The sequence below is a fragment of the Centrocercus urophasianus genome, unplaced genomic scaffold (assembly GCF_019232065.1).
Source record: "Centrocercus urophasianus isolate 14NV4802_14NV808 unplaced genomic scaffold, USGS_Curo_1.0 seq_19, whole genome shotgun sequence".
NCBI classification, from domain to species: domain Eukaryota; kingdom Metazoa; phylum Chordata; class Aves; order Galliformes; family Phasianidae; genus Centrocercus; species Centrocercus urophasianus.
The window spans coordinates 18,657,569-18,678,254 of record NW_024884744.1 but is presented as its reverse complement, the minus strand read 5'-3'; the positions used below and the strand labels follow the sequence as shown (position 1 = coordinate 18,678,254).

Genomic DNA, 20,686 nt, shown 5'->3' with positions numbered 1-20,686 from the left:
CGCGACCGGCGCTGGGAGGACTCGGCTCGCACCATAGAGGCGGAGCGCTAGCGCGCCCCCTATCCTCTTCCTCCCCGCCAGCCCGCCCGGAAGCGGCGCGGGGCCGGGGCGCTGCGGGCCGTGCTATGGCGGGCACAGCGCTCAAGCGGCTGATGGCTGAATACAAGCGTGAGTAGCGAGGCCGGGCCGTGGTGCTGCGAGCTGTGTGGGGCGCAGGGCTCGGGAGAGGGCTGGCTGTGGGGCTGGGGGTCTTGCGGGAGGGGGGGCGGCCTCAGTGCCTGTAGGCTGCCTGGGGCCGAGAGGGGCTGTGAGGCGGGGACGGCTGTGGGGCTGATCTCCGAATAGCGGCTGCGATAGAGGGTTCAGAGATGCGGAGGTGGGGAAGGGTCTGTGGACACGGCGTGTGTGTGAGCAGTGCTGAGGGCTGTGGTTTGTTCGGCCCAGAGCACGGGAGCTGAGCGGAGCCCTCGTGGCGGCTGCAACTCCTCACGGGGAGCGGTTGGGCAGCGCCGAGCTGTGCGCTGAGGGAACGGCGTGGAGCTGCGTTGAGGAGGGGCGGCTGGGGGCAGGGAGAGGTTGTGCAGCACGGGGCGGTGGGCACGGCACAGCTCCACGGCAGCGAGCACGACTTACCGACATCTTAACACAAAACCCAAAACGACTCAAAAAGGTGAACGTGTGCGCAGCTGGTGGATGCATTTAAATACATCTTACTGAGGAATGACCTCGACTTGTTTGCGTAAAAGTTGGATGAGCTGTGGCTAGCAGACAGCGGGGCCAGGGGAGGCACTGCTGCTCTCGCCCCGCCAGAGGGAGCCGGGAGCCTCTGCCGAACTCGAGAGCTGCTGGGTGTTTCTGCCAGCACAAACAGCCTGCTTCCATGAGTTGACCAAAAGTGGCTTTCTTTTGAGAGATAGGCAGTTTGCTTTTTGTTTAGTTGGTTTTGGTCTGTCATTTTCCAGCTTTTTACATAACAAAAGGCAACAGGATAGGGGAAAACCCACTGTTTGTTGGGTGGAGGATGTTGTTGAGCTGTAAGGACTGGACACAAGAACTGGCTGCCTGCTTCATTCTATATGGAGGCTGTTTGCTCTTCAGGGATGTGGAGCTGGTTCTCACTTTGCCTTGGTGGCTTCAGTCTGTACCAAACAGTATTTCTGAGTACACGTTTTCAGACCCTGTGCTTGGTCCTGGGACATCCCGCAGGGCATGAGCTCTAACCTATCTGATGATGACAGTCAGCCCTGGCCTGCTGACGTGGTGTCCTAGACACACTACTTTTCTCTGTTGTCACCACAAAGTGCTGACCCCAAAACCAGCCACAGCAGGACTGGTCTCTGCTCCTTTCTGCTCTCCTGTGTGAGTCCCCTGTCTTTGAAGTACTTCTGAAGTACTTCTAGCTCCCAGTACTTTGGTACTGGGAAGCTCCACGATCTTAATGCCATACACGAATGAATTGCTAAGAGAAAACTGATACTAACTAAAGAACCTTGAAAAGGAAGTTACTTAATGCTCCAGGCTGGCACCCCATGAATCTTCTTTGCATGCTGTCCTGATACAGCACTCGATGTGACCTGAGATACCATCTTGTTTATTATCCTCTCTTACGCTTTCCCAACAGTAGTCGGATAGAGCGTTGTGAAAGGCAAAATAATGCAGTGTGGCTGAGGGCACAGTATTTCTTCTGCACACCTGAATTCCAGAAGTAAAGTAGAGCTTTCAGTTCCTGTGGTCGCCTGCGTGGCCCTGTGCTGTTTTCATGGCTGGGGTCGTGTATTTGGTGGGTGCTCTCGTCCAGCTTCACCACCAAACAGCCCAGCCCCTCCCTGCTGCTTCCCAACAGGCTGCCAAGCTGCAGCCTTGCAGAATTTGTTCTGCTCTGTTGAAGTTTTCTTCCTTCTTTCTCTCCTCTTCCCTTTGTGGTTGTGATAGAGATGTTTGGCAGTCGGTGCCTTGCTGGTGGTTACATTTTGTTTACCAGATTGCTGATTCTTTCCTTTCCTGCTTTTTTTTTTCTTTAATAAGTTTTGACTGTTAATTTTCTGTGTGTGTGTGCATGTTTAAATCAGTTTGTTGTTACCGTATGTGAAAAATGCTTGATGCTGTGTGAGCTTTCAACCTGTTGGAGCAGAAAAGCATTACTTCCTTCTGGGGGGTGCTGTGAAATGGCAATGTTTTCCCATCCAGGTGAAGCTGAAGGGAAGGTGGCTGTGAGCACCAGCAAGATTCATTTCGTTTTTGTCCTCATTTAGAGCTTAGTTTGCATGTTTGGAGGCTGACGTCTGTTTGCTGTCTCCTGTGTTGAAGTGTTTTTATACTCACGTAGATAAAGCTTTCAAAAATCAGATTTAAAAAGCATGTAATTCCTGCTGGTGTATATGTTTGTTAAAATCTCAGTTTAGAATATTTAACAGTATTAAAGCCTAAAATGTATCTCTCAATAGGAGCTTATGCTTGTGAGACTTAAGGGAAGGAAACCCGCTGTTTCTGCCTTTATCATTTCCTTGCTGCGTGCTCTTGAAGGTATCTTGTCTGTTTTCAATCTAAAAGGGGCTACTTGGGAAACACTCAGTCGAAGCTGTAGGTGCACAGGACGTGCAGTGTTTGGTTTTATGCACCTTACAGAAAAGCAAAGAGGTGCCTGAGTGGTGGGTTGTAACCCTGGCAGGTATCGCTGGGGGCAGCACAGGGTTAAAGCCAGGAGGTTTGGAGAAGGCAGATCTGCATCATGCAGAGCAGCAGGGGTGGGGCAGTGAAATGGAAACGGATGCACTGAGCCTGTGTGCACCCAAATCTGTGCCATGTTCCCAGCAGAAGCGCCGCACTTTGGTTGTGCCGGCTTTTCCCTTTCATTCGGTCTCGCCTTAAGAGCAAAGCTTTAAAACAAGGCTTAGCTCCTCTGCTGCAAGCTGGGACTTCATTGTGTTTGCATTTGGAAGCAAATCCCCTGACTGTGTGCAGCACGACCGCCGTGCAAATCGAATGGGATGCCTTGTGCAGGATGCAAAGCTTCAACTGCTCCAAGTGCTCCCAGTGCTGAAGAGAGGCATTGTTCTGAGGCAGCTGGTGGGCTGCCTGCCATGGGCTGCTCCCACATGCACTCGCCATATGTGCGTGGCAGAGGGCCTGCAGCCACCCAGGCTCCTGGGACACTCCAGGGCAGCTCCTCTGGGGTGTGAATGCCCGGTGCCTTTACCTGCCAGCCTCAGCTTTTTCTTGAGCCTCTCTGCTCCTTTGTTTGCCTTTTTGTTTGCCTCTTCAAAACCTTTTTTTTTTTTGTTAGCATTCCTTTTCTGAATTTCCATTTTCTCCTCCTTGCCACGTTGCCTTTCATCCTCCAGCCTCTCAGAGGCCTCCAGCAGAATCCTGCTGATTGGGTGTTTGTCCTATTTTGATTTCTATTTTGGAAGCTGCAGTGGGACTGAAGCAGCTGCTGCCACGCCAGTTCTGGCAGCTCGTGCTTTGCAGCTCTTGAATGCAGTGCACCCCGTTTCCTTTAGAGTGGTTCTAGACAAACCATACAGTAGGATGTGACTATCCATGTCTGAAAGGCCTTTCTTCTTCCTAAGTATCTCCTCCAAATCAAAGCTCCTGTGCCCGTTCACTGTCCGGTTACTGCCTTGCCTGGTCCTTCAGGATGGAAACCTCTGACTGGAAGCCTCTGACTGGTGTCCAAGGGGAGAGGTGAGCAGGGAGAAGTGAAGAAGTGAGCTTCCATCGCCTTGCAGGTTCCTTGCTCTGGGGTTTTGCCTCATGATTCCCAGCACCCAGCTTTGCTTGGAGAGCTGCACAGAATACCTTAGCACAGCTGCCATACGTCCAGCCCCACCAGCACAGGGTCTGAAATATCAGAGCTCCCTGGATTTTCAGGGGAAATTGTGGGAAATAGCAGAACTGTGGGGTCTTGTTTGTTTTCCCTTAAAGAAAGAGCCCCAGTATGGGTTGAAACAGCTCCAGGAGTTCCCAGGTTTGACACCTCCATCTGCCTAGAACCATCTACAAGCAGAGCTGCTGCAGACCCACTGTCAAGCTGGAAAAAGCCACTCTGTAATGTCCCTGTTCTGGTGTTCAGGATGTGTTCAGCCCTGGGACTGACCTCCATCTGCTGCTCTTCTTTTGAACTTGAATCTTTGCCGAAGCTGATGGCAATCTCAGTGAGCCGGAGGGTTTTGCTGTCTTTCCTGCCAGCGTATCTCAATGGCTTTTGAATCCATCACCACTTTGAGACACAGATCTGTGCTCTGGTTTGTGCAGTGTTACCCACAGCTCTCGCTTACAGCCTAGCAGGAATTAGGTTAATCTCTCATGCGGCCCTTCATGGCTTTTCATCTTCCCTGGTGATGCGTTGCTGCTTGTTTTCAGGTTGCAGAACGCGTGTGGTGCTCTGTGGTTGGTGTTTGCATGGTGTGAGTTGCTGGTAGAAGTTCACTGATGAATTGGGAATTGCATCCATTTCCTATACAGAGCAAGAGTGTCAGTCAGCATTCTGTGTGCATCCACAGCTGTGCTGTTGTCTCTTTTCAGCTTGCACTTCCCAGGCCACACGGGGCGAGATGGTTTAGGTCTGCACAGAGGCACTTGTCATTATCTCTTTGCTTCTGCTCCTTCACCTTTTAGTGTTGTTTTGGGTTTTGTGTGGAGTGCTGTGAAGTCTAAGTTGGTGCAAATAGGCTGTAGCAGTACAACCTGTTTGTTGAGTGTATACCTTTATACCCAGTAGCACAGTGCCCCATGCTTGTGAAAAGGGATTTTTTTTGCCTTCCTTCCCAGTTTTCTTCCACTGGGAAGGCAAGCTTTGAGATCTTGAAAAAGCACAGGACCTCAGGCAATGTCCTTGTCTCTAAAACAGAGAGAAATGGATGTGATGGATGGACTGCTCAGTGGAGGATGAGTTAGCTGGATGGTTGCACTCACTGCTGTGGTCAGAAGCTCCATGTCCATGTGCTGTCCCTTGGGTCTGTTTTGGGACAGTGTGTGCTTGCAGCCCTGAAGGCCAACTGCATGCTGGGCTGCATTAAAAGCAGCATGGCCAGCAGGTTGGGGGGCAGCGCCCTCCTCTCTGCCCTCGTGAAGCCCCACCTGAAGGGCAGGGAGGTGGAACTTGATGGTGTTTAAGGTCCCTTCCAACCCAAACCGTTCCATGATTCTGCAGTCATTTTGCTTAGAAAATTGTCTTGCATTGACCTCCTGGATGGCAAACCTTGCCCAGAAAAGCAAAGCCAGAAGATTCCTCCTGTGCTTTCCTCAGGCTGTGTTAACATTCCTTGTCCTTTTTCTTTTATAGAACTGACCCTGAACCCACCAGAAGGGATAGTAGCAGGTGAGATGCTAACCAGCTTGTGTACTGTGAAGTTGGAGCCTTACTTTCTGACTTCTCTGAGCATCGTTTCATGTTTTGTTTTTTTTTTCCTCTTAGGTCCTATGAACGAGGAAAACTTCTTTGAGTGGGAAGCTCTGATTATGTGAGTCAATATTGCCTCTTTTTCTGAAAACAGCTCTTGTGCTCTATGAGTACCTTCTGGGAGAACAAGAATATTTAAAAAAACATCTTTCCTAGTTTTGCATTACATTGACTTTGGCCTATCTCTGGCTGGAAACTTCTTTTCTGATTCAAACTGGAAATTATATTTGGAATTTAAACAGTGTGACGGGGCAGCTGAAGTGATGATTTGTCATGCAGGTGCCATAATAAGAAACATTTGGCATGTAACTTGCAGATTTTACAAGAGTCATCATTCAGGCTCCACTGGATATATTGTGTATACAAGCATTGCAGGAAACCATGAATTGCTTGTAGATCACACAAACATTGCTCAACTGCAAATACAGGACAGGTTTCCTCAAGTTTTAAGGGGAACAAAATGGCCAGATAGAGCATCAGAGATAGGAGAAAAAAAATCATTGTCTAAAATTAGTTGACTTACTATTCAAATTCTTTGTAGGAAAATTGAAAGAGGATTGATTTGAGCTAGCACTGAAATTAAAAAACCAACCAACAAACAAAAAACACAACAGCAAAACAACGCTTTGAAAATCTTTTCAAATTCTTTACATTTCATGGAACAGCTGCTCTTGAGGAGATGTTGGGTGTGGTGGTTCCTTGTAGAACCCTTCTGCTGGTGAACAGCTCTGATCACTCTGCTGTATTTTGGGGGCTGACAGCCTTCTTCCAAGGCTGCATCCTTCTGCTCCTGGGCTGATGGGTACAGTTGTTCACAGCTGAAGTTACCTTGAAAAGACAGGATCATACCCAGCAGCCTACAAGTCCTCTCTCGCTTCTACTGCTTTACTCATGCTGTCTGCATCCTTCTTTGGGGAGTTCTGGGTGCCTGGTGATTTTTACAAGATAAAAGTTCTACAGAGTTGTTGAAGGGGAAGGAACAGGTCTGACAGTTGATACACGTGACACGTAACAGTGAGATGAGGAAGTTCCAGTCCTGCAGCTGATAACCTGTCGGTAGGGCTAATCCACACTGCATTTCTTGTGCTCTTTGGTAGGAGCAGTGTTTGCTGTCCCTGTTTGGGGCTGGGCACAGGGCAGGCTTTCAGCACGGCTCCTCGTGGTGCGTGACCCCTTGGACAGTGTTGTCCAAGGGTGGAAAAGCAGCTGGCACACAAACAATGCCATTCCTATCAAGCTGTAGCGTATCACCTATTCTGTACGAGCTGCGGGGGTGATCCTGCTTTCTTGCAAGCACGAGGCTCTAAGTTATTTTAATCCTTGGTAGAGATTTGGATTACCACTGCTCGATTGTGGGTTGACACAGAGCTGCTTGCAGCAGGGCATCCTGTGATGAACAGGTTGCACCTCCTGGGAGCTCAGTCTCTTGAAGATAAACACCAGTCATGGAATTAGGTAGATGACTACAGTCAAAACCTGTCACCTTAGGCAACCGTGGAATCTTACTCTTCTTTCTGTAAGTGGGACAGTTACCACTTCTCTAAAACATGTGTTTTGTGATGTACCTACTGCCAGCTCAGAAAGCTCTCTTGGTGTTTAGAAACCCCAGAGGATTTATTGCTCTTGGAATGTGGAAGGAAATTCCTGTCCATCACTACTTTCTAGTAACAGAGATTTTGTGGTTGATGACAGCTTTCATGGGGGGCACACAGGATACTTCTTTATTTGATTTATTACCTAGAAAATATCTTTTTTTCTGTTGTTTCTCCTAACAAATGCTTAAGCAGCAGAGGGTCTGCTTGCAAACTTGCAAGCCCTTTAAAGTGCTGAGTGTTGAGCTTCAGGTCTTTTGTCAGCGCTAAATGAGAGGCGGAGGTGCTTTTAGTTTCTGAATTGTGTGTGTGTCATTATAAAATCATATTCTAAGATCTGCTAAATTCTGAAGCTGTGGTACAATAGAAACAAGTTTACCCTAAGCACGTCTGGTTACTTTAATCTCTTTACAATACTCTATTGGTAAACATGTTTGAGTACAGCTACACGACTTGTTTATGTTTGTGATAATCTTCTTGAGTGTTTTGTAATCTCAAATGTGCTGTGTGAGACTGTGGGATTGAAAGAAGTGCAGATGAGGTGATTAAAAGTAAGGCTGACTTACATTTGAGAAGGATGAAATGCAAAATGTAGATAAGTGCTGCAGTGATGAAAAGAGAGCAAAATATTCTTCTCTCCACACGCTTTTGAGAAAGCTAGAGTACATCATCACAAACAAAACTGAAGAAAAAGAGAGTTAAGAGGAGAGGATGTTGCCCATCTATCAGTCTGTAGGGGGTCTGGGTGATGTTACAGAGAGTGCTTGGAAGCTTGGCCCAGAGATTGTTTTAAAAGGCTTTCTTCTAATATAATAAGTAACAATACTGTTTGTATTCCTGATGTTCTTGCCTGCAGCAGCAGTGCTGGATAAATGCTGAGCATAAACATTCTGCATTGACGTGGCTGAATGATAGGACAGTTCTTATGCTTATGGATTAGAGCTGTAGGTTGAAATACAACGTGGTAATTTTTCTGAACAGTGAAAGCTTACAGCCTGGTGTTCAGTGTGCCCTTCTGATAAGGCATCAAACAGTAGCTGACTGGGAGTATTTACAAAGACCAAACCTTTGCAGCTGGGAACCTCATTCCTGGTGATAAATAGCCCCAGCACGTCAATGGAGTTTATCAGCTTGACACTGCGTGAGGTCTGACAGGCTGTTATGTTATGCAAGCTCATGAATTTAACATTTCAAGACCAAGTTTTGTCCTCTAGCATGGAATTCCCCTTTTCAGCATCTGATGACTGTGGGGTTTGGTCTTTTTTCGCCCCCTTTTTGAGGAACCACTTACAAATGTACTTGAAGCCATGGTTATGGCATTAATTGCTGTTATCGCTTCAATTTTCCCTCCTATTTTGGCAGGCACTGCCCTTGGGTTTTTTTTCCCGTGCCTAAATAACATCAAGCTCACAGAGTTCAGAATCTCACATTATGTCTTGTATGGCAGGAATTGTTCCTGGCATGATTTTTTCTGCTCTGGAGTCAGCATAGTTACATTTAGCACAGGCACTGCAAGCATAGTGCAACTTTTTGTTAACTTCTGGAATTCGTATTGATGTCTTTGCCATAGCTGCTGGGAGCAAGACAGGAAGGAAAGAAACAAATGCAGGCAGAGGATAAGGAAGGCTGGTTAGATCGCAGTGCTGAGTCAGATGTATCACTTGCAGGTGACAAGTTCCCTCTGACTCTAGCAGAGAATTTGCAGAAGGGCATCCCATGGGAAAAGGGATGTTTGCTGGCCTGTCGGCTCAATGGGGAGGATGCCACTGCTGTGCTCTGAGCTTTTCCTGGGGAAATCCTTATCAGAGGGAGAAGCTCAGGAAAAATCCCTGCAGAAGGCACAGAGGTCCTGAAAATGTGATGTGCTGTGAAATTCCTACGGAGCAGGCAGTGTGGCTGCAGAAGGGCTGTGTGTTTTGCCTTGCTGGCCCTGCTGATAATCCTTTTAGAACTGAAAGCAGCAAGTTTAACCGTTGTGGTCTTCAGTGTGTTTTGTAGTTGCAAACGCTGTGTTGGATTAACTTAAATAATTTCTTTGAAGTTGACCCTGGCAGCAGTGAATGGCTGAAACAAAAGCAGTGTGCTCCCTTAATGCAGGGCCTAAAATGGAGCATGTTGGGTTAATGTATTTGACAGAAGAGCCCTTAAGGCTGTGTGTTTGCTCTCAGAACAGAAGACACCCACCAGCTTTTCAATGCTTGTATGTACATACTCTTAGAAGTTCAACAATAAGCCTTGAAAATGCAGCTGGAATTAAAATACTTGTGAAAAAATGCATTCATTTTGCCCTCAGATGTGAATATTGAATCCTGACTAAATTTAAGGAGAAGACAGAAAGGGAGCATACGTGGTTGAGATGCTTCAGCTCATCCTGCATAGCTGCATTTCTCTAATCTCACCTGAGCCAATGTTCAGGTTTAAAGCACTTGAGGTCTTGTGTTTATCTGTCAGCCAAGCCTTCTGAATTGCAGAGTTTAGCAGTGACCCTCTGTGGGGCTTTAGGTTTTGCCTGCCTCCATTTTCTTTTTCTGTAGATCACCAATGTAATCTGAACTGGATGAAGCTTTTGACCATTTGGCTTTGAGATTTTTTTGTTCCTTCTGGCATGGAGAACATGTTGGTGGGTTGGGAGGCACAAATATATTCCTAAATCTTTCTTCCCAGGCAATAGAATCCTCATTTCAAAAGCTGTCTGGTGAAGACAGGAGGTTTCCTTGGCTGAGACATTAAGTGACGAAGCCTTTTCCCTGATCTTGCCAATCAGGGGAGATGGAGTTTGTTTTATAACTTCCAGGGAGTTCATCTAGTTGGAATAAATCATGTCAAGTAAACTTTTTTGCTTACCTTCCAAAAACGTTTTGTGTAGAGAGGATAAAATAGCTGTATGCTCACCTGATTGTGCTTTGAACTGGATGCTGAACACAAGAAGGAAATGTTTCTGCAGGAGCCTTGATGAAGTTATTTCTTCTCTGCATACATTTGAGGGAGGGAAAGCTAAATGCCTGAAGTCTGCAAAGCATGGGGCTGTCCTGCATCTGGCAGTTTTGGTCCCTGGGCTGCGTTTTTATTTTTATCCAAAACACGGTGTGGTTGCACTCGATACTGGCTGTTGGAATCCTCCTAGGCTTTATAAGCTCTTTTTGAGCTACAGCATTTGACATCTCTGTCTCTGCAGCCTAACAGCATCTTCAAAGGCACGGGAGTCCCACACCTGCCTCTGCCTTCTCTTGACGTGCAGACACTCAAATCCTGGAACATGCCTTGGAGCCAGATACTCCAATTATAGCCAGACACACCCTGCTAATTAAGCCATGTTGTGACCTTCCTAGTAATTTAGTGTGCAAGCTTTGATTTTTTTTTTTTTTCTGTATTTTTTTTTTCCCCCATTCCCTCCCAAACCCCAAATTTGGATTTAAGTTTATGAGATGTGGGATGAGAGCATTTTAACTCTTAGTATTCTGGAGTAGATGATATAACGCCAACCTAAGACGTCTCATTAGACAAGAAGCTGGTGAAAGAAATACACATAACTCAGGTGAATCTCTTTTTGTCTCTTTCTAGGGGTCCTGAAGATACCTGTTTCGAGTACGGGGTTTTCCCTGCTGTTCTGAGCTTCCCACTTGACTATCCTCTAAGTCCTCCAAAGATGAGGTTCACGTGTGAGATGTTCCATCCAAACAGTGAGTGCTGCATGGGGAGCAGGGGGCTTTTACACCATAAACAAACAGCTTCTGCTGACAGAGAGCAGGCATCCTGGCTCAGGGATGAATGGTGCTCTCCCTGTCTGTAGGCGTGAGCAGCTACACAGCAGTGCTGCTCTTTGCTAGGATCGCTCTCTCTTTGTCACATTAGTCCTTACACACCTTATGATGTTAAACAGCCCAATAGATCCCAACAGTTCCACTGCCTTGAAGATCATTCCAGGAATACTTGTAACTACTTCATAAACAAACACAAGTGTTTTGTACACGATGTAAGATTTAGTAAAACAATACAGACTCTTTCCAGTGTTGCTCTGTGGTTTGTATTTTAAGTAGTTTTGTTTTAGGTGAAAATTTATTCATATTGACCAAAGTCTGGATGCAGCTTTAGTTGGCAGCATGACTTTGTTTCCCCATTTAGCAAAGGCGTGATCTTTCTGAAGTCCAGGGTGCTCTGTCCATGCAGCTGGTACATCTGTAGGCCTCAATACTCAAGACTTTGCTGGCCTTTTTGCTGCAAATCCAGAGCGGACAATGTCTCAGCTTTATGTCTCTTGGGACTTAAGAGGAAGGAATTGAAGTAACAATGAGTACAACTTTTTTCTTTGGACTGATAAAAACCTTAAAGCTCCTTCCAACCCAGAGCACGACTTTCTGGAGTCAGTCCTGGCATTTGCTGTACAATTGTGAATGCATCTACCAAATCAGCATGGATTGTGATGAGATTGTTGTCATCACCCAGATTTGATGAGCTGGTCCCATGTTTGAGGCTATTAGGCCTCTGCCACTTGAGAACAATAAGCAGCAAACACTGCCCTGCTGCCTAGGGTTTCCTTCTCAGCTGGCATTCTGACACTCGTACAATGCGACTCTTAGTCTCCGCTGGGAAGCTATTTATTTATTATCTTATTCCAAGGAATTTTGCATTTACTTGAAGTCCCTTTACTTTTCTCTTCCCAAAGCACTACTGACACACATTCTTGCCCATTTAATCCACAGACAAGCCCATATTTTTGTTCTCATGTGGGGGGCACATGTTTGCACATGACAGCACAGAACTGTGCACAAGTGCCTGAGGCAATTCAATGTCACCTTTGCAGCTCTGACATCTGCAGCAGCTGTCAGCATATGGAAACTGCATGGCCAAATCACTTTGTTGCTCCAGCTGGACTTATTCACCCAGACTTCTTGCTGGGGCAGATCTGCATCCATGCAGTATGCTGTGATTCTAGCTCTGGGCTTGGCTTGCAGATCTGTGCTAGGAGCTGATTTGTGCCACGGAAAGCAGCATAGCCAGGAGGGGGTGGGCTGCTGGAGGCCCAAGCAGCCTGACTCAGCTACACGTGGGCATTTCCATGATGCTGGGTCATGTTAATGAAAATTCAAGGTCACAAGCAGCAGAGAAGTTTGCTTTATTCTTTTTTACTGTCATGGTCCAATGGAGGACTCCAGCATGCATTCAGTGATGTAGGACTGTTACCCTGTAATTTAAGCAGGACTAGATTTAAGTAGGACTAGACCTACTTGGCTGTGCACTAATGCTGGGCTTGTTCCACCAGGCTGCAGCTCTTACTTTTCCAAGGAACCTCTTGTTGGTTGCTAAGTGATCTGAGTGCTTCCAGCAAGCTTTCCTTGGGGAAGATGATTTGTAAATTTGTTTTTGAGAAGTTTTATCAGATTTTTGTCTTTAGGTTTTCTGCAACAGGAAATTTTAAACTGAGTCTGTATCAGTCATACGTAGGCAAAGCCTGAAATATCTAGAAGAGCCAAGTGTTTCCTTAGAATAACAGTTAATCCCCTGTACTTCTTGCACAGTTTACCCAGATGGGAGAGTTTGCATCTCTATTCTTCACGCTCCTGGGGATGATCCCATGGGATATGAGAGCAGTGCTGAGCGGTGGAGTCCTGTGCAGAGTGTGGAAAAGATCCTCTTGTCTGTCGTTAGCATGCTGGCAGGTAAGGGCTGGGGTTTTATTAGCAGGAGCTCAGCTAGCTTCTGCTTGATACATAGCTAAAGCTTCTCCTTGCATTTTTGCACTTAAGCTACTTGGCAGCAATCAGAGTATTTAAAGCCCTAATATTTATTTATCAATAAACCAATTTTCTTAAAATAGTTGGGGAAAAAAAAAAAAACCTGAATTAGTAAATGGGTTTCCAGCTTTCTGACAACTGCACTGTGTTCCTTCTGGTCAGCAGCAGCCAGGCACAGGGTGATGGTCAGGTAATGGGTCCTGAAGTTCAGCTGCTCTTGCACAAAGCAGTAATGGATTTGGTTTTAGCAACTGAAGGATTAAGAGGCAGATAAAACAGTATGCTAGATAGGAGTCCGTGGCCTCTATTCCCAGCCAGTTTCCCTGATTTCTGTTTGTTTGGCAGCCTGGGAAATGCACCCCATTCTGCCATCTCTGATATAAAGGAAGCCTTCTTGAGAAGCAGAGTGTGGTGAAAACAGTCAGTGCAACTTCTTACTTTAAATCCTGCAAGAACTATGGATCAGATCTCTCATGCTCATCTTCCTGACGGATATTTTGCACGTTGTGGACAGTGCTTTGAACTGCCTGAGAAGGCAGAAGCGTGTCCCCAAGAATCAGTTTGGAATGATGAAGGTTTAGGTTTTAGAAGCAGCAAAGCTGATCAAAGAACATGCAAAAGATTCTTATCTGTGACTGTGTCAACTTCAAAATAGCAACCTGCTGATGGAATCTGTCCAAAGACCAGTGCCTCGTTGGGCTCCCTGTGCCCTCCAGGAACATGGCTTGTTGTACAACCTTACCTAGACTGCTCTACAGGGGAATCATATGGTCTCCCTTGTTCTCTGATCCTGTTTTCCCCATGGCTTTTGGAGGACTTAGTGTAAAACATCAATTGTCATCTTCCTCCAGGCTGCTGGCAAGCTCTCAGCTGTGGATCTGCCAACTGAGCAAACCTGAATTTACCAAACGGAGTGTCTTGTGCATCTATCCTGACTGCTGGGTTTTAAGGGTGGTGTAGAGTTGTGTATTTGGACCAGAATGGGAAGCAAAATGAGTAGAGTATGTTTGGAGTGGCTTGTATAATCCCGTGACAGTTGTCCTGCTGCATGCTGACCATGAACCTGAAAAGTTGCGTGCCTCAGCTTACCTCTCTACAAAAAGAAGTGTTTGAGTTGCAGGGTCTTAGTCTACTTTGTAAAGCACTTTGAAATCCTCAGATGAAAGATATTGCAAAAATGAAAGCATTTTACGTTGAGTTTTGTGTTGTTTGTTTGTTGTTTTTTTTAATAGAACAAACCATCCAGAAGAGGGGCAGAGCCTGTTTGGGTGGCCTGCTTTGTGGGGCTTTGTGTTTGTGAAGCCACAGAACCAGAACAAATGTGTAGCAGGGAGCCCTGTGCAGTTTTACAGACCTCTGACAGCACTGCTGCTGACACACAGTGGTACTCTGTCGGCATGTTGGGGCTCAGCTCCCCAGCAAAGTGAAACAGTCTTTCTCCACCACTTGTTTCTTGCCTGAAGCCTACCTTGCTGCAGTGCTCTCTTGTGATCAGTTAAATGGGAACTGTTAGGGAGTCCAGCAGCTGCAACTATAATTCCTTTAATGGTGTCAAGCAGGGGAAGTATACCAGAGCCACAGGGAAGAGGTGGTGCAGAGACGTTGCAGAAGAAATGAGTTGATGCTGCTCAGTCCCCTGCCTGCCCACAGACCTTTCCATCTCTCTCGTTTCAGAGCCAAACGATGAAAGTGGAGCCAATGTAGATGCCTCCAAGATGTGGCGGGAAGACAGAGAACAATTTAATAAAATTGCCAAGCAGATTGTGCAGAAGTCACTTGGACTTTAAGCTCACAAAAAGACTGAAATGTTTTGTATTTCTCTCCACCTGAAAAAGAGCAGTGCTCAGTGCTGGTACCAAAAAGGAAAACTTTGCAAAACTATTGGTCTAGTTCTTATCCTTCATTATTTATTTGCCATCTCTTTTCTGCTTCCGCTGCTGCACAGAAGCCTCTAGTTTACTCACTAAATTGTATGGGAAAGGGATTTTTTTGCTGGGGAAAATAATGGGAACAGTGCTGTTTGAAAGGCTCTTTGTTGCTACCTCACTTCATGGTATGGAAAGCTTGGAAACTTTGCAATCTGCAGCCCGCTTCTGTCAATCTGCTATTGGAGAACAGCCTTAGTTAGATGACCTGCTGGAGGAATTAGCTTTGCATTTGTATAGGCAGCATTGCATTGGGAACACCAGTAGGCAGAAAATAATGATTAGTTTTATTATACCAGCTAAGTTAAGGACAGCGTTTGCAGTCAGAACTGATTTGAAGAGTGGTTAACCAGAGAAGCTATAAAACAGGGTTGTAGACAGAATGGTTTAACATAGGAAGTGATTCAGCACCATCTAACTTGAAGATCCACGTGGTCATTGCCAGCAACTGGCTGGTGCTCCTGCGTTACACTGTGAATTTGTACTGAGCCTTAGAGTTAGGGTTTGCTTGGAAGAAAGCCCAAGAATTGCTTTATTGGTCCTTGAAGACATTCAGTATAAACATGACATTCAATTGGAGGTGCAAGACGTAAAGACTGAGTTTTTAAATACATACAGGGTTCGCTGTGACCCCCAGGTATGTCATCTGCAGCCTGAAAATGCAATGAGGTTGTTCCTGCTCCATGGGGGATGTGAGATATCTCTGCAGTTACGTCAGCTCTTCTCTCCTGTAGCCATTTGGACGCTCAGAAAATGAGGCATCGCTGGCCTTTGCCACCACAGCCCAGGTCACCCAGTTTTCAGGTGAAGGAGCCTTTGCCACCGATGAGTTTTGTCAAATGGACTGCAATGCTTCTTTATGCTGAATGCTGTAAGTAGGAGTCGCAGGTAACCTCAGTTCTGTTCTCTGGAGGATGGTAAGATGCTTGTTTAAAAGGGCAGAACGCTGTAGGCCACTTCTGGTGGCAGGAGATGACCTGCAATGCTTTGTGAAGCTGCTTGGGAGCCGCTGGTGACCTTTGTGCTTTGCAAGTGAGTCTCTTGTTTAAAGCCAAATCCTCTCCAATTTATTACAAGCAGCAACGCCCATTGATGGCATGTGAAATCAAATTCTGTTGGCTGCTTTAAATGAGCTACGTTTGAGAAGGACTGTTTTTCTAGGAGAAGCTTGGGAATGGAAGGAGCTGCGCTGTGCAGAAAGCTTAATGGAGGAGATTGTGTGCATATGTGTGTGTGTTGAACTTGTCAGTATTTACATCGTGCTGCACATGCTGCTTATTCACAGGCTGCAGATTGCTGGCTGCCACTTTTCTCATCTTTCAAGTTTGTATTGCTGAGCTTAGCCCTGTAGAAGTAATTCTTGTCGCTTTGGTGGAAGGGTGCAAGGTGGACCCAGCGTAACGTGGGAGCAGAGATGACAAGATAGTATTGTACCTAACTAGTATTTCAAGGCATACAGGAAAATGTAGCATTTATATGCAAAATGACAGTGGTTTTGGGGGTTATAATATATGAAGTGTAGCTCCTGCAAGTACCTCAGCTGCTGCTGGAGAGCTGTGTGCACTGCAGAGCAAACGCTGTGTTCAGCAGACATGGCAAAGTGAGGCTCTTTTTAAGTGTTTTAATCATGTGTGTTTGCTCATTATTTTACAGTGGGATTTAGTCTGTATTCTGAAAATAAAGTGATTATGTTTTTTCCTTTGATAACTACATGCAAATGTATTTGAGTAAGTTCATGGGTAAACAGCTGGTCAAGAGTCCAGTTTCACTGTGGGCCAATGGAGTGGAAGAGTTTGTGGTAATGCGAGTAAAACACTGGGGATGCTTTAGAGATGTGAAAGACTTGATGCAGTTGCTGGGGCTTTCCAGGCGAGTATCTTGTCTCTAGTGATGGCAATCACTTGATCTTTCAAAGAAAACTAAAAATCTGGCAGCCAACAGATGTGACTCAGTTTGCCTCTAACAAAGGTTTTGTGATGATCTCAGTCTCTGGGCTTAGGAACATCTTGTTATGGCAACAGGTGAATCATGAGCTGCTGTGTATCATCCCGAGTGCCGATAGCAGATGTCAGGTTGGGGAAGGACAATTAGTTGGAGATTCTCAGGAGGAATTGGACAGTGCCCCCAAAACAGAGCTCTCAAGCAGAGCTCAGCGCAGCCTGCACTGAGAGTTTCCATGCACAGACAGTTGTCTGGGGAACACCCTGGCCTTCCTGCTTGTAAAGCTGCCACTTGGATGCTGCAATAGCCTCCCCTGAAAGCTTAATCCTCTCCTTGAAAGAGTACTCACGCTAGCAAGGTGTGTAATGCTAGCCAGTAGCAATAATTTTCTGAGCCGTTGCCTTTTTTCTGCCTGCAACAGTTACTATAAAATACATTCCTTGGGGAGTGTCAGAATGCTACAGGTGTTACGCATGCAAGCAAGGTATTAAAGATTAAAAAAAAAAAAAAAGACATAAAAACTCTTTCTGTGGGTTATATTTGCCTTAGGCTTATATCTATCTATCTGTATGTAAAGACTCAACAGAGCCGTAAAGATGCAAGCAGTGTCTTTTCGAGAGCCTTTGTGTATGCCTACATATACATGCGTGTGCTTTTTTTCTTCTTGGCAAAAGGAGCAGTGTCAGAACACACACAGTGGGATGCAAGCCATTCAGTAATTGTGTTGTGTGTGTGTGCCTGCACGCCGTTCTTTGAAAGTGCAAACTGCTGCGGGAGAGGCATTGGAACCACATGAAAGGGCTGCAGCTCCAGGGCAGAGCAATCAAGAGGGTGCTCTCCTGCTTTTTTTTCTTTTTTTTTTTTTTTGGCTGGATGTGAATGGAAGGAAGGCGGTGTGCTGCCTTCAGGATGGAGCTCTGCATCTCTGGAAGGTTCTTGCTTTCCTCTGACCTGTGTTGTGTCTTGGGAAGGATGCTGTGTGTCTTCTGCCTCTGGGAGAGCAGAGAGGCACAGCCACCTGCAGCGTGGCCTTGGCTGCAGATCAGGGGTGCACAACAGAGTGTTAGATTCAGCATAGTTTGTTGTTTAACTGTTCTTAAGATGCAAACTATGCGACAAGACCTGTAAATACTGAGCTCTTCTTACTCACATAAAGCAGTTTAATAGGAGGGCAGACTTGCAGGAGCAATTCCTGCAGTATTTCTTCCTGGGGCTCCTGACCATGCACCATCCACTTGTAGGGCACTGCATCATGTTGTTCTGAGTAAGGCCATGGCTGACAGCAGGATGAAGGAGCTCAGCACTGGGTCCATCGCCACTACCTGAATCAGGTGACACAATTTGTGCTGACTCAGTCCCATACTGTGGCTTTTGAAAGCAGCTCACACCCTGGGATGGAACTGCAGCAGCAACGCAGATTATGGGGTATGTTAATATATAATTAATGGTAATGATACGGACGGTGGGTTATTACAGGGCAGCTGCCGTGCGTGAGCTCCAGCCTCCCCTCACTGCACAGAACTGGGCACCTGTGGGCTGAGAGGCTGGGGGCTGCAGGAGGTGGGTTCAAAGCAGCAGGCTGCAAGATGCAGCATGCCGGGGGGTGTGGGGCACCCACGCTCTTGGATGCTGGGCCGGCTGCTGGCAGTCTCTCCGCCCACAGCCAGGTTAGCTGTCTTGCCCCAAAGCAGGTTTTTTTTTTCCCATGCCAAAACAATTTGGCAAATTGCAACCCAAATTTGGGCTGGCGTGACAACAACTTCAGGTGGGTGAAATCTCATGCGGGGGCAAGGCTTGCCCAGCGCTACGGCTCTCCAGGACTGGGCGTTTCTTGCAGGAGGCTCCTGGACCTGGCGGTACAGCCAAGCCCCAGGAGGCCCTGCAGAATCTGCATAGCATGGGACATGCTTGGCTGCTGGGGGGATGGCCCAGTAGGGTTTCTCTATCGGGCCAGCTCAAGACCAATGCTGCCTGGTGGCCAGCTTGCCCAGCCCTTGGGTTCCTGGCGCTCCATGCTAAGCTCTGTGAGCAGGTTGGGATAGGGATGGGAGCTGCCATCAGTGCAGCTCTAAGCGCAGCAGGGCCTCTGTGTGGCCAGCGTCTCTGGGCAGCAGCGGAACCAGCCCTGAGAACGTCTGCAGAAACAATAGCAATTGTTCTCCTTCTTTGTTCCCTTCCCTCCCCGGATGCTGCAGAAGAAGGAGCTGTGCGGGTGGGCAGAGTGCGCTGCCCCTGCACCGTGCTGCCCTCAGCCTTCTTCCAAGAAGTGTGTTTGCATGTCGGGCAGTGCCTCGGCACCGGCCTGTAGACATGGGCAGCTTGAGCTGACAAAGCCTGAATGATCACTAACAATAATACGAGCTGTCCGTGGGGAAAGCAGTGCAATTGCACCGTGAGTTGCTTTTTGGCACAGGGCAGGGTGTCTCCTTGCAGCAGCAGAGCAGAGTGGCCCTGACCAGGTTTGGTGCCTGGGTTAGAGAATCTCCGGCTGCTGTAGGGCTGGTGAGTGTAGGATCAGGGAACATCCCAGAGCCACAGAACATCCCAGGCATGTGGGCACAAGTCCTGGGGCTTCCCTGCTTTGGTATCTCCATCCATTTGTCACCCAGTGGCTGTCTGCTGCTAGGCCAACACCGAGAGCTTCCCATGTAGGGCAGGAGGCTGCTAGCTCTGTCTGGGAGCCCATGGAGTGCTGATGCTGCAGCAGGGTGGGATGGAGGGACCAGAATTGCCTCTGGAAGCTGGCAGCAAGGCTTGCAGTCGGAGCGCTTTGTGATTTTGCAGTGGCATTCTTAAAAAATGGTGCCTTTTGTAATCCATGTGGCCCTTCGCCAAAACTTTCCTGGCAGAACCCCTCCAAAATTTCTGGGAATGAAGTTTTTTAGGTGGGGATGGGGTTAATGGCAGCCGCAGTCGCCGGGTGCTGCTGACAGGTTTACTGGCGTGGGGATTTCTGTGGGCTGGCCTTGGGGAGCCGCAGCCGCTCCAGGGAACGTGGGAAAGGATCTTGACTCGGAAGAAAGAGCAGAGCTGAGGAAGGGGGATGCCAGCACTGTGTTTTCTGCCTGCTCCCACGTGATGATTTGTCTCTCGTGTTTGCTGGGAGCATCAGCCAGGAGCAAACCCATGCATTCCATCCTCACTGGGCTTCTCTATCATCCATGTGAAGGACCTGGTGTGAGTCCCTCTGGAGCACCCAGGGAGCGATTAGGCTGTGAGCAGGACCCCTGCAGTGATGCGGGTGCCCTTCTCGCTCTGTTCTCTGCATGTGGGCTCTGCTTGAAATGTGCTGTCCACAGACATGCTTCTCAACCTTTCTTCATCCAGGGATGGCCCAACTTTTTTGGGAGAAGTCCAAGGATCGTTTTGTTCAGCACTGCCACATGGTTTTATTTACAACCCATAGGAACTAGGCAAACATCTCTGTCTCAGACTGTCCTCTCTCAGTTGCTTGTGAGCACAGGAATGTGCATGTGTGCTTAGGAACAGCTTTGCAGCCCTATTCCCAGTGCTGCTGGGACAAGGAGCGGGTCTAGGGCTGAGCACAGCCACAGGCATAGGTGCTCCAAGCCCTTGTTTAACAATGCAGGTTGGTTTCCCAGGGCACATCATCTACAGGTTCCCAAGCTGAAGAACAGTGAAAACCCTTTGGGGCTGTTGCTGTCCCTCTCCTCACCAGCTTCAACCTCAAGCTGTACAGCCAGCCCTGTCCGCCAAAAGCACATGAGGTTTGTTCTCCCACCTCTTGACTTCCCTCTGCTTTTGCAGGACACAGAAGCAGCTGTGACCATGAGTCTGCTGATGTCCTCCTTGGCTGCCAGTGGTGTTTCAGCCAGTGAAGTCCCCAGTGTTAGCTGTGTCCTGGTGGAAAGCCTTCCCTGCTGGTGTTCAGGCAGCACGCACAGATCTGGCAGCTGACGCATGTCCCCACATGCTGGGCCATGCTAACGTGACACATGTGTGCAGCATTGCCACGTGGGGTGACTGCAGGGCTGTGGGGCACAGCGGTCACTGTACGGTTTGGGCCGAGGGCTGTGTTGGCGTGTGCACCTTTGGTGGTTTGTCTCCAAGAAAGTCCTGGTTTGCTTCTCGATG

The 20,686-nt window shown here is 47.5% G+C and overlaps 1 protein-coding gene across 1 annotated transcript; it reads left to right on the top strand.

The window, feature by feature from the left end:
* Positions 1-63: 63 nt before the first annotated feature.
* Positions 64-16,362, top strand: UBE2G2 (ubiquitin conjugating enzyme E2 G2). Its single transcript, XM_042820884.1, has 6 exons — positions 64-168; positions 5,285-5,320; positions 5,417-5,462; positions 10,555-10,673; positions 12,510-12,650; positions 14,400-16,362. Exons 1-6 carry the CDS (start codon positions 126-128, stop codon positions 14,510-14,512), a joined length of 498 nt encoding a protein of 165 aa, XP_042676818.1. The 5' UTR covers positions 64-125; the 3' UTR covers positions 14,513-16,362.
* The last annotated feature ends 4,324 nt before the right edge of the window (positions 16,363-20,686 follow it).